General features: G+C 38.8%; 1 protein-coding gene across 1 annotated transcript in view; it reads right to left on the minus strand.

The window, feature by feature from the left end:
- Positions 1–14,522, minus strand: part of ergic1.S (endoplasmic reticulum-golgi intermediate compartment 1 S homeolog) — a 70,610-nt gene that overhangs the window by 33,874 nt on the left and 22,214 nt on the right. Inside the window, 1 exon segment of the mRNA NM_001091317.1 lies at positions 9,906–9,978. Coding sequence (NP_001084786.1) covers positions 9,906–9,978 — 73 coding nt within the window.

Here is a 14,522-nt window from a genome sequence, read left to right on the forward strand (position 1 = left end):
CCAAGATCTGTACTTATTAAGGGATACCCAAGGTGTTTAATCTTGTACTGGGGGTTACTGTACTCTCCACACGGGAGGAGGAGGTGTATAATAGTAGGACATACTTTTTCATATATGAGTAATATCCCTGCAGTGAGCTCCAACCATTTGTTTTTTTTCTTGTTTGCTACCACCATCGATGGTGGTAGCACACACACACAAAAAAAAAACCAAATGGTCAGTTGCATTCTCTGGTTTAAAAGTAGGTGTGGATTTAAAAAAAAATGTTTTTTTCAAATATATATTTAAGGATTTCTACAAATAATGGCAAATTTATAAAACTGCAGACTAAAACATAATTTATAAATGCTTTCAGGGCATTTTCATTTCCTGGCCCTTTATAAAAAATTTTAAATATTTGAATTTTTGATTTTCCTTTTCTTCATTACACCAGTATTAATGTATTAGTCTTTGCCACCAAAGATTTAAGATAGATAGACGTAGATATCAAGATAATCATTTTGTAACTGGAATGTGGGAAAAACATGCTGTGCTATCAAAAAATGTGCTCTGCTTATTAAATGCCTCATAATTAACTATTAAAAGTATTTAGAGCAGGAGAGCAGTGATCACCTGAATAGCAACTTGATGTGTAGGTTTAGAAATGGGTCAGACATGTACAGCAGCCGTATTTATCATTTTATTGCAGTGATGAGCAAAGAAGAATTGCAAGCATTTGAATGGTGACATTCTTTACAGGTTGAATATACCCACTTTCAGTAATTTTCTCTGTGATGCAACCAATGAGTACAGTGCTCATTATAAACATGTAATGTAAACAGACACTTCATTCATACAGTACATTTCCTCATTCTCATCAGTATCCAAAACTGTTTTTAAATTCTGTTTTTTTAACATTTGTATTTTTTAACCTATCTAACATCTGTTCCTCCCAATAACTCTCCAAGTGGTTTTCTAATCTTGACATTCTTTAATGTGGGCATGATCAAGAAAGAAATCTCACCTCCACCATGGCTTTATGCAAGCACATTTAAGTTGCCATTTTTGCCTTTATATGGGGCCCTTTGAGGTGCCACACAAATGATATCTGGCTGAGAATTGGGTCCACATTTGCTTGTTAATGCTGTCCTTGATCAGACTGCTGGCATATTGCAATTATGCCTGATATCTCCCACCTCAGGGTGGGCATATCTGTGAAAGATGAGCCGATTTGGGACCCCACCAAACAAACTGATCAGTGGCCTCCAACTTATGTGGTACAGAGGGCTGGAATTTTTCTGGCCTACGAGGGCTGATAATGGAAGCCATTTTTCACCATTGGCACACACTAGGAGCATAGGGCGGGCAGAGTATGGAACACACTGGGAGCATAGGGCAGGCAGAGTGTGGCACACAAACAGGGACCATAGGGCAGGCAGACTATGGCACACACAGGGAGCATAGGGCAGGCAGAGCATGACAAACATGGGGAGTATAGGGCAGGCAGAGTATGGCACACAGGGAGCATAGGGCAGGCAGAGTATAGCACACACAGGGAGCATAGGGCAGGCAGAGTATGGCACACACAGGGAGCATAGGGTAGGCAGAGTATGGCGCACACACAGGGAGCATAGGGCAGGCAGAATGGAGCATAGGGCTGGCAGAGTATGGCACACAGGGAGCATAGGGCAGGCAGAGTATAACACACACAGGGAGCATAGGGCAGGCAGAATGGAGCATAGGGCTGGCAGAGTATGGCACACAGGGAGCATAGGGCAGGCAGAATGGAGCATAGGGCTGGCAGAGTATAGCACACAGGGAGCATAGGGCAGGCAGAGTATAGCACACACAGGGAGCATAGGGCAGGCAGAGTATAGCACACACAGGGAGCATAGGGCAGGCAGAGTATGGCACACACAGGGAGCATAGGGCAGGCAGAGTATGACACACACAGGGAGCATAGGGCAGGCAGAGTATAGCACACACAGGGAGCATAGGGCAGACAGAGTATGACACACACACAGGGAGCATAGGGCAGGCAGAGTATAGCACACACAGGGAGCATAGGGCAGGCAGAGTATGGCACACAGGGAGCATAGGGCAGGCAGAGTATGGCACACACAGGGAGCATAGGGAACGCAGAATAGAGCAGGAGAGGGAAATCGGGACTCTAAGATGGACAGTTCATACTGTGCTACATACAGTAACACAATGCTGGTGCCCCTCCAGTAGTTTGTATGAGTTGTGAACAGGTGATCAGTGTGGGCACTTTCAGTCTGGGTCTGAGGTATGAACAGTAGGGGGCTTTACAGGTGTGAACAATAGAGGTGTTATAAGTGTGACGAATGCAGGGGGGTTACAGGTGTGAATGCAGAAGCTTAACAGATATACCAAACATGTTTTAAATTAGCAAATTCAAGCAATGTACACATTTGTTTAGTTATGCTTTTGATATTTTCATATTAGTGCATATGATGTACAAGAACCAAGTAAGCAAGTGTTAATTACTTCCTATTCTTTTAGAAACATAAATGAGAACATTGTTCTGAAACAGGATCAGTTTGGAAGCAACAAATACTTGGGTCATCTTAATTCTTTGTGACAAGCAGCTTAGTATTTATTATTTGTGTTTTTTGAGTTATTTAGCTTTTTTATTCAGCAGCTCTCCAGTTTGCAATTTTAACAATGTGGTTGCTAGGGTTCAAATACACATAGCATGTTCTATAACATATATAACATTAGGGATGCACCGAATCCACTATTTTGGATTTGTCGAACCCCTGAATCCTTCGCGAAAGATTCGTCTGAATACTGAACCGAATCCAAACACTAATTTCCCTTTCTGGAGTTTATGCAGGTATTTAGGATGACTGCTTGGAGAAATAGGGGTAAATTTATCAAAGAGTGAAGTTCCGCCACTAGAGTGAAATTCCGCAGCTCTCAATTCATTTCTATGGGATTTTGAAAGGCGTATTTATCAATGGGTGAAAGTGAAAGTTCACCCTTTGATAAATACGCTTATAAAAATCCCATAGAAATGAATGGAGAGTGGCAGAATTTCACTCTAGTGGCGGAACTTAACTATTAACTTCACTCTTTGATAAATATACCCCATAGTACTCTCTAAGGAGATCACACATACTAGATAACATGGCATGCAAACTTCCATACTTTAGTCATGAATCAGTTTGATGAATGAAGAAAGAGAGAAGGAATTGGCCAGGAAGTGGAATTTAATATATTTAGTCATAAAAGGCACACCGACAATAAACAGACTATCCCTTATAAAGAACTTGTGTTTAAAGAAAGAAAAAAAAAAGTTACAATAACAATAATGTTACCTAGATGTCAACATCCTTATTATGAAGTATTATGGCATTTACAGATGTGTATAGTGCAGGCTGTGCATTTTGCCAACTTGTCTAATCACTGTTTGCACCAAAAGTAAAAAAAAGCAGTAAAAGTAAAAATATGTGAAGGCACCTAACTGTTCAGAGTGTGCAAACCACCCCATAACCCACTGTTAATCCCTCATGACTATTATCATCATTACACCGATAAGAATGTGAAAATACATTCCACATCACTGTCCAACAGGAGAATAGTTCTAACATTAAAATATACAAAAAAGATACACAAAAACGTCTCTCTCTTCAAAATGGTATACCTCTCAACTATCCTAATTTTGGCTAGAACACCTCAGCTCCTGTTTAAAAAGATGGGTGCTTATCAGAATCTTCACAAGGTTTAGGGTATATTGAGTGTGGTTTGGTCAGAGCCAGACTAAAGCTAAACACTGGGGCCCTAACTTAATACTAGGTGCCCAAAAAGTGCATTGCATTTCCTTCTACCCTTACCCTCTCTCTTGCACTTGCATTTTCTTTATTTTTTATAAATTCCTTTTTTTGCCATTAATTTTTTTCTCTCTCAATCTGCCTCTAGATCAGGGGTCCCTAATCTTTTTTTTATGCTCAAGCCACAATCAAATATAAAAAAAATAGAATTGAGGAGCAACACAAGCATGAAAAAACTTAATGAGGGGTGCGGAATAGGGGCTGTGATTGGTTATTTGGTAACCCCTATGTGGACTGTCAGTCTACAGGAGGCTCTTTTTTGGCAGTACACCTGGTTTTTCTACAACCAAAATTTGCCTCCAACCCAGGAATTGAAAAATAAGCACCTGCTTTGAGGCCACTGGTTGGGGTTCACTGCTCTGGATGGCCATAGTTTTGGTGAACAGTATTCCTCTAGCAAGGGATACTACTTATGACATTCTGGGAATATTTTAGTCCAAGGGCATAAATATTGTTTAGGCCTATGGCATATGTTGTGTATTTTCTGCTAGGTGTTTTCAGCCTGCAAAGAAGAACCCAAATACATTTCTGCAGTCTATCTTTTAATGGAACCCGTCTGTGCTTGCACTAAACACTAAGCATCCATGCTGTCAGATTAACAGATAATTTCATGGCCTCAAGGGAAAGTTGGATCTAAAACCACATTTATGCCTTGTGAAATATACCACAGGCATTAGTAGGAGTCTATTCTTGAAGGCTTGTGCGTGGTTTTTCGTCAAAAAATAGCATTTACCCTTAATGGGGAACACAATAACAGACTAATTAGCAAGGTAGAAGCTGTAGGATCTACAGTCAGGAAGCTTAAATAGTATAAACAGCAAGCGTTATTTATTGCCAGTTGGGAATTTAGATGATGCATAGATGGTCTATACCTTACTTATGCTTGCTTGCCTTCAAATGAAAGCCACAATTCAAGAGAGTCAAGTGGTTATATAAAGTGCCTCTCAAACTGTGCCAATTTGGCTTTTACACAACTTATAATCAAGCCCTTGTCAAAGCTGAATATGAAATGTGGTTTTGTGTACTCTTTTGCAATATAAATTGGAAAAGCACACACATTCTTATTTACTGCAGACATTTCCAGGTACAAAAGATTCCAGCGAAAGATAAGTAAATATTGGGAAACTAAGGACATTTTGAAAATATGAATATAGCAGCTGCCGCTCTATGAATCTAGAAGCAGGAAAAGCTGCTTTTATGAAGACTGTCCTTCACTAAAACTCTTTAGTATTTGGTACTGTCAGAAAGAAACAGACAGCAGCTTCTCTCTCAGTAAGCTATAGTTATTGAAATTGGATGATTAAAACATCATTTCAATATCATCTATCGAGAAAGAAGGCCTAACTAATACTTTGGCCCCTTCCAGATGACTTACTCGCTCCTCTTGAACCAAACCACTGCAATGTAATGCAATCCCCAAAACCAAAAAACCCCATAATATTCACTTTAGATCAGTGGCTTTAGTGGATGCTGTTGTACACTCTTCAGCTCCTCTGGAACATGTTCAATTGAAGCCAGTCCCAACTGAGCATGCTCCCGTCACAAGATTGCTGAGGGGCTGAAGAGGCAAGAATTGGTGCACACCAATCGCTATAATAAACTTTGCTTTTTATAACCAGGTACAACAAATTGAGCAGCTTTGAGGGACCTTAGTGCTCTGGTTTGGGAAGGGTAAGCGGACCTCTAGGTGGTTCACCTTTAAGTTAACATTTAGAATATTACAGAATGGCCAATTCTTAGCAATTTATCAATCGGCTTTCATTTTTTTATACTTTTGTAATGAATTAACTTTCTTCTTCTGACTCTTTCCAGCTTTTTGAAGGGGGTCACTGACCCCTGGAAACTTTTCAAAGTTAGGCAACTGTGCAATCAGTAAGCCATTGAGGTGTGCTGTTGGCATAGCAATCCAAGTAGAATAGCATTTCTGAGAGGAGAGCTTTCAAATAAGTTAAAATTTAAAACAATGTTTTCATTGTCTCAACTTTTCTATTTGTTTTATGCACTTTGAATTCTTGCTGGTTTTTAATAAATCACACCTTGTGTCTCAACCCTTTCAGATTGTAGGTGCTTTTGGGCAAGGCTCTTGTAACAGTTAGTGGTCCTTATGTACTATATGTAATTCTGCATTATCAGTGTATAAACCCATATATACAGTGCTGTGTAATATGTTGTTCTTTATAAATACATAATAATAATAATAATAATAATAATAATAATAATAATAATAATAATAATAATAATAATATCCATCTATATAGAAGGCCCATTATATCCATAAAAATATGTAGTGGTTTTCTGATCTCCATCACTCTATTAATTACCGTAACCATGTTAAGGGATCATTCCTTATCCAGAAAGCTCCGAATTACGGACAGGTCATCTCCCATAGACTCCATTTTATCTAAATAATCCAAATTTTTAAAAATCATTTCCTTTTTCTCTATAATAATAAAACAGCAGTTCGTACTTGATCCAAACTAAGATGTAATTAATCCTTATTGGAAGCAGAACCAGACTTTTGGTTTTATTTAATGTATAAATGATTTTCTAGTAGACTTAAGGTATGAAGATCCAAATTACAGAAAGATCAATTTTCCAGAAAACCCCAGGTCCCGAACATTTGAGATAATAGGTCCCATACCTGTATCTTCAATGGCCTAATTCTGATTTTGGCCGCATAAATGATAGCAACTGCAGAACACTGCAAACATAAAATTGAGCAAGCTTGTTAAAATGTATATAAAAAATGGTTTAGGATTATAGTTTCTCTTGAAGATATTGCCCTTCTTCTGCAACCATCACTTATTAAAAATGTACTCACAAAGTTAACACCTCCCCCCAGATTAGCTAATTGCTCAGCAGTCTCACAAGCGGAGACAGGAAGGGAGGAGAGGAAAAAGTAAATCAATGGGGCTGTCCCCTGTGGCTGATTATGCACAAGCATATCCTTGCATGAGGACCTATTTGATTTAAAATAAACACAAGTACCTGAGCCCAAGTAATGAGAGTGTGAAAACGGAAGCACTGCATAGCAAGGATCCACTTCTAGAGTTATTTTAACTTTAAACGTTCAAAAAAAAAGCAATTTGCTTTCCAAAAATATCTGACAGAGCATCTTTAAGAGAGAAGGAACGAATACTTAGGGATACACGATACACGGCTTCCAATCACATAAAACATTTTCCAAAGACCCCTCCTTATCATCGGACTGGTGTATTTAATATAATATTGATATATTATTATGTGTGAGTTCAGATGATCTCATGTATCGGACTGTGTAAATGTTGTAGTTACGACCTCGATGCAAACCCTGCCTAATATTATGGCTACAACGGCATTCCCTTCTGCAAAAGTTTATCCTGGAGCAGTGGCCGCTCCATCACTCCAACTTTTTTTCAGGTGATCCCTGTGGGCAACAATTTAGGAGTTTTGCCAGTTGCAGGTACAACATCCCATAGAAGTCAATGTAGAAATACTACAATTATATGAAAGGGAGTGTATTATCGGCCATATTGCCATATATGATCAAACAATACCTGTAAAAGCGAGCGCATTTTTGAAGCTTTATGCACAAAATGAATCAGATTTACAAACCTGGATTATTTTATGGAATTTAGGGGCACATTAGGGTCGAACATCGAGATTTAGGGTCGAACATCGAGGGTTAATTAACCCTCGATATTCGACTGTCGAAGTTAAATCCTTCGACTTCGAATATCGAAGTTGAAGGATTTAGCGCAATTCGTTCGATCGAACGATCAAAGGAATAATTGTTCGATCGAACGATTAAATCCTTCGAAACAAACGATTCGAAGGATTTTAATCTATCGATCGAACAATAATCCTTCGATCAGAAATTTGTTAGAAAGCCTATGGGCATTGATGTTCGGTAGGTTTTAGTTGGTGAAGTAGGGAGTCGAAGTTTTTTTTACTTCGACTATCGAATGGTCGAATAGTCGAACAAATTTTAGTTCGAATCGTTTGATTCGAAGTTGAAGTAGCCAATTGGATGGTCGAAGTAGCCAAAAAAAACGTTCGAAATTCGAAGTATTTTTTCTTCTATTCATTCACTAAGTTATAGGGATATTGCCCATAAGGCAATCTGATAATTTCTACTAATAGTTTCAGTTAAAGGAAAGCTGAAGTTGTGATCCACTGCATTTTGATTCTCTTCTAGCGGCAGTGCCCCAAAAAAAACCATATATACGGGTATTGGACCTGCTACCCTGAATTCTCGGGACCTGGGGTTTTCCGGATAACGTATCTTTCCGTAATTTGGTTCTTGATACCTTAGTCTACAACTTTTTTTCAGGTGATCCCTGTGGGCAACAATTTAGGAGTTTTGCCAGTTGCAGGTACAACATCCCATAGAAGTCAATGTAGAAATACTACAATTATATGAAAGGGAGTGTATTATCGGCCATATTGCCATATATGATCAAACAATACCTGTAAAAGCGAGCGCATTTTTGAAGCTTTATGCACAAAATGAATCAGATTTACAAACCTGGATTATTTTATGGAATTTAGGGGCACATTAGGGTCGAACATCGAGACTTAGGGTCGAACATCGAGGGTTAATTAACCCTCGATATTCGACTGTCGAAGTTAAATCCTTCGACTTCGAATATCGAAGTTGAAGGATTTAGCGCAATTCGTTCGATCGAACGATCAAAGGAATAATTGTTCGATCGAACGATTAAATCCTTCGAAACAAACGATTCGAAGGATTTTAATCTATCGATCGAACAATAATCCTTCGATCAGAAATTTGTTAGAAAGCCTATGGGCATTGATGTTCGGTAGGTTTTAGTTGGTGAAGTAGGGAGTCGAAGTTTTTTTTACTTCGACTATCGAATGGTCGAATAGTCGAACAAATTTTAGTTCGAATCGTTTGATTCGAAGTTGAAGTAGCCAATTGGATGGTCGAAGTAGCCAAAAAAAACGTTCGAAATTCGAAGTATTTTTTCTTCTATTCATTCACTAAGTTATAGGGATATTGCCCATAAGGCAATCTGATAATTTCTACTAATAGTTTCAGTTAAAGGAAAGCTGAAGTTGTGATCCACTGCATTTTGATTCTCTTCTAGCGGCAGTGCCCCAAAAAAAAACATATATACGGGTATTGGACCTGCTACCCTGAATTCTCGGGACCTGGGGTTTTCCAGATAACGTATCTTTCCGTAATTTGGTTCTTGATACCTTAATAGAGGTTCTTGATACCTTAAGTCTACTAGAAAATCGTGTAAACAATAAAACCCAATAGGCTGGTTTTGCCTCCAATAAGGATTAATTATATCATAGTTTGGATAAAGTACAAGCTACAGTTTTATTATTACAGAGAGAGAAAGAGAGAAAGAGAAATAATTTTTAAAAATTTGGATTATTTGGATAAAATTGCGTCTATGGGAGACAGCCATTCCATAATTCGTAACTTTCTGGATAACGGGTTTCCAGATAATAGATCCCATACCTGTATATGATATGCCGGAACCATTTTTAAGGAGTTCTCAACTGGGGACAAAGGCGTCTTGGGGCCAGTAAGGTCCCATTGGTCTCTAGCCAAGACCTGATGCTAAATTATCCACCCTCCAAGTTCCTGATGTGAAATTAACATACTCTTCCCTAATATCTAGTCCTTCCCAGAAGTTCCGATTTTAAGACCCTCCCCCTGGAAGCAGCTTGAATAAAAAATATGTAATCCATAGAAGTTTAAAAAAATAATAAATATTCCATTCTGCTGATGCTTCTTCTTTGTAGACGTATGAAACATCTGCAGGTCATTAAGAGACAGGAACCATAGGTCCCTCTAACTTTTCAGCAACTCAACTTGTCCAGGCAATCAACCAAGTTAACTGATCAAGGCTATTGGGCTATCCAACCTTAAAGAGATACTGGCACATTGAAATCAATTATTTGACTCATGTTTTTCTTTAGCCACCACCTGATCAGTCAAAAAATGACATGCATTTTTTCCAGTAATGTTTCATATTGCAACAGTGGGCACGGTCAACAGATGACTGAGCCCAAATACATTGGGTGCATGATCTGCTTTGGTCACCAGATACTTACATCTCGTTGGCAATAAATCCAGTGAGCTCAGACAAGAAGAGGAACGTAATGAAGAGGCAGCAGCAGATGGAAACTGCAAGACAAAACAAGAGTATTAGTCGCAAATGGAAACAAATACTGCTAGACCCTTAGGTGTCTAAGCCTAGTCACCATCATATGAGAATTAGTGCAGGACACGAGAACAGTGTGTACTTTTCCTAACCAAATATTGCTTAAATGGATGCTGGGACTGACTCATAGTTTATTTATGTGAGTCTCAAAATAATACACCTTCAGCTTTTCCCAAATTCTTGAAGAGTGAGCGAGAAAGAACAGATATTTCAGCTATTTAAGAGAATACATAATATCCTACAATAAACCAATATGTGAGTGATTGTGTTTCACTGCCAATACATGTTTTTTTTAAGTCATGGTTATTGCTAGACCAGTAGCACATATGGTTCATTGCTTTTGTTTCACCCATACTATCCTATCCTATGGCTGATCTTTACTTCTCTTTATTATTATTATTATTATTAAGGATTTATAATAACCTTATCTCTTCATTATTGCCCTGCGAACTCACTTTATTGTACCTACAGTATATGTTACCAATGTTCTCAATACTATTTGGTTGAGTTTTATCCTCCGCTCCGCATGTTGCTATTTGTGACTTGACTATTCTGCTTCTTAAATAGTATAATGTAATATTTATTTTACAATATAACAGGAAAATGCTTATTCACCCAAGACTCAATATGGCCAAATTCATTGGTGGCTGCTTGGCAAGAGGGGGGTTAAAAGACTAAATCAATTAATATGGTGATGCAGTAATACTTCCGCCGAGCTCAAATTCTTAGCAAAGCTGATTAGTAATGTTCTAGCTCATGTACTGAATTTAAGCATTCAAGTCCTTGGTGCCTTGTGAATGACAGACGGATTAACAAAACTGAGATGTCTACGTAGTACTCCATTTCAGCTGTACTTTAAACATCCACAGGGTATCTTTTCAGCGTTTGATTTAATACTGTTTGCAGTGAATCGAAAAAATATTAAAGGAGAACTAAAGCCTAATGTTGTACATCATGTTTTGGGCTTCTTTACTAGCCCAAGGCGACCACAGCCCTTTAGCAGTAAAGATATGTGTCTACAAAGATGCCCCAGTAGCTCCCCATCTTCTTTTCTACTGATTCACTGCACATGATCTGTGCTGCTGTCACTTACTGAGCTTAGGGACCTTTCATTTTGGGGTTTAGTTCTCCTTTAAGGCCCATACAAACACAGTATTTGACTGATTTGCAAGACTTGTTTTTCAAAGCTATAAAACATATTCTTTAATGTGACCTTTATATTAAAAAAAAGACTGAAATTAGTTTGAATAATTATTACATCATGCATTTTGCATCATACCTGAAATAATAAAGCAAAAATAATTAAATTTTTCAGAAGGCTTTAATATAGAACAGATAGGACTGCCTTTAATATGAATGTGGGGGAAAAAAGGAATTGTAAATCAGGCTTCATTGCCCCAAGAATGTGTTACTTTCCAAGCACAGGATGCCATAGGAGCAAACGTTGTCTGAAAATAGCTGACAGCAAGTAAACATTGGGCTAGAAGAGCAAGTACTGTTGTTCTGTGTTATCTATTCAGTAGGAGGCAGTCATGGTGTGTTTGTCTTTACCAGAGATCGGCTGTCTGTACAGATCATTAGCAATAGACTGGGACAGATTGTCAGAGCAGCTGGTTAGCAGTCACAACAGGAGGGTCCAAAGGCAAGTTTTGATGTGTTACAGAGTGAAACAGTTATAGATTGTTCCTCACTCCCTCCCACCTGTTTGTCCCCCGGCTAATGAAAGGAGCAGACTGGGAATTACAAGGCTACTTAGCATTGCTCATTCAGGCTTTCTGAATATGGGATGGTTTGAATGGCCACATCATTTTATTCAGGGGTATTATTCTCCATTAAGAAGGAACATACAAATATGAGACCTGTTATCCAGAACCTGGGTCTTTCCAAAATATAAGTCTCCATATCTTAAAGTGGATCTGTCACCCAGACACAAAAAGCTGTATAATAAAAGTCCTTTTCAAATTAAACATGAAATCCAATTTCTATTTTTTATTAAAGCATTCATAGCTGTTGTAAACTCATTTAAAAATCTCAGCTGTCAATCAAATATTGCCTGCCTCTCCTCTATGCCATGGGCATAGAGGCGGGCCGGACATTTACTTTCACTTTCCATTCAGCACTTCCTAGATGTCACTGCTCTCCACATATTCCCCCAGTCTCTTCACCATTTAATTGTGTAGTCAGGACATGGGGATGGACATCAGGTCCCCCATTCTGGTGCACAAACAAGATTCTGAGATGATGCAAGGCTCCTGCATGTTTGCTATAATTATTAATTCCCAGACTGCAGGAAACAAGATTCAAATAATTTATATTGTGTAATTAAAGTTCATTTTGCTTGACTAATGGGATAAAATAGGATTTTCAATAATTTATTTTATTTAATAAGTCTACTAAAAAAAAAAGCTGAAACAGTAATTAAACCCAGTAGGATTGCTTTAGATCAGTGATGATTAATTATATCTTACTTAGGTTAAAGTACAAGATACTGTTTTATTATTACAGAGAAAAGGGAAATCATTTTGAGTCTATGGGAGATGGCCTTCCTGTAATTCGGATCCTTCTGGATAACAGGTTTCGAGATAATGGATCCCATTATCTGGAAAAAAGAGATTCCGTTTTTCTGTTAAAACTTAGGGCAGGGGCACACAGGCAGATTCGGGAGATTTAGTCACCTGGCGACTAATCGCCTCTTCTGCAGGGCGATAATATCCCTGAACTGCCTTCCTCCTGCTAAAATGAAAAATCGCCTGCGGTGCTTTGATTTCTGAAGTCGCTCGAAGTTTCCTAGTGAGGCATCTTCGGGCGACTTCGGAAATCGAAGTGACGCGAGTGCCATTGTGCTGGCCTTTTCTCACTATAGCAGGTGGAAGGCAGGGGGAAGGCAGTTCGGGGAGATTGTCCCCCACAGAAGAGGCGATTAGTCGCCAGGTGACTAAATCTCCCCGAATCTGCCCGTGTGCCCCTGCCCTTAGTCCAGCCTGATTGGAGTGGTTAAGATTAGGAAATAGATCAAAAGCGGTGGGCCAAATCAAGCAGATGCAATGCTTGGACCACACATGTGTCCATATAGACCTATCAGTGTTTGGCTGAATCAGTATCCCAATCAGCATTTGAACAATAGTGATAGGGCAATCATTTTAGACTCATACACTGGCCAACAGGTTACCAATACAGGAGTGGCTAAGTCAGCCTCCAATATTAACCAGTATATGGTTAGTATGATAGGTGATAAGCAAAATTTTTCACCAGATTTCTCTCTGTGAAAAAGATGGCCAAAGACTCCAATGGGTGGAAAAATTGTTCGCTTCAAAAAAGTGTCACCCATAGACTTCAATGCATTTGCCAAATTTTTCGCTGTTTCGCAAATTTTCAGCAAAGCAAACGGGCCAGATTCACCCATTATTAATGGTTATCTTTAAGCTTAATTTTTGACTTTTGCTTACAAAAATTTGGATATAACTTTTGCTAAATGAAAATATCATATTCGATTTTGTTTGTATAAGCAAAAACCTCTAGCAGAAAAAACGAGCATAAAGATATACTCGGCACGTAAACAATTTTTCTGCACATTTTTAAGTAACAAAAGGTTAGCGGAAAGAAGATATTTCTAGGTCCCATTGTAGGAGATATTATTCATAAATGTGTGTATGGCCTCACTGCAATGATATCTGATTTGTGGCAACTGTGAGTGATGTCATAGGACTTTAATGCAGGGATTAATTGTTCTATGGGTACAACAAATAATACAGTCATGTGACTGTATGGGGATTTTCATTTAAGCAAAGTCCACTAAAAAAAGCACCAGTGTTAGCATCCCTGCCAAGCAAAACATGGGTAGGCATTTGCCTCGGGAACTTTGTTTATGAGGCACCCAATGCAGATGCAGCCTGGTTAGAGAAATCGGAAGAAAACAAGCACATAGCCATATGTTTGGCCTCTAAAGCTGGCCATAGATGTTGAGATTTTTAAAGGATCAGATCCTGATCGTGAGACCACGATCTTCTCAGAATGATCGTACGAATTTACCATCAACTAAAAAGACTAATTTGGCAGGAAAACAAAGGGGAGCTGCCTGCTGGGCCCTGCAAACAAAGATAGTTTGCACTGGGACCGACAAAGATTTTTTGACCTGACCGATCAATTTCCTGACAGATCTCAGCCGAAAAATCGTAAGATGTACGATCGCACGATAATTTCAAAAGGATTGGTCGGGCTTCCCTAAAATCGGTCGTTCGGCAAGAAGAATTTTTGCGTCTATGGGGAGCTTAAGGCATAGAGGCGGGGCAGACAATTACTTTCACTTTCCATTCAGCACTTACTAGATGTCACTGCTCTCCCCACATTCCCCTATTCTCTTAACCATTTAATTTTGTAACCAGTGCATGGGGATGGACATCAGGTCCCCCATTCTGGTGCACAAACAAGATTCTGAGATGATACAAGGCTTGCCTTATTAAAAGTGTCCACAAAATGGCTCCTGCCTGCTTGCTATAAATATGAATTC

Source organism: Xenopus laevis, chromosome 3S (genome assembly GCF_017654675.1).
Source record: "Xenopus laevis strain J_2021 chromosome 3S, Xenopus_laevis_v10.1, whole genome shotgun sequence".
In the NCBI taxonomy this organism is placed as follows: Eukaryota; Metazoa; Chordata; class Amphibia; order Anura; family Pipidae; genus Xenopus; species Xenopus laevis.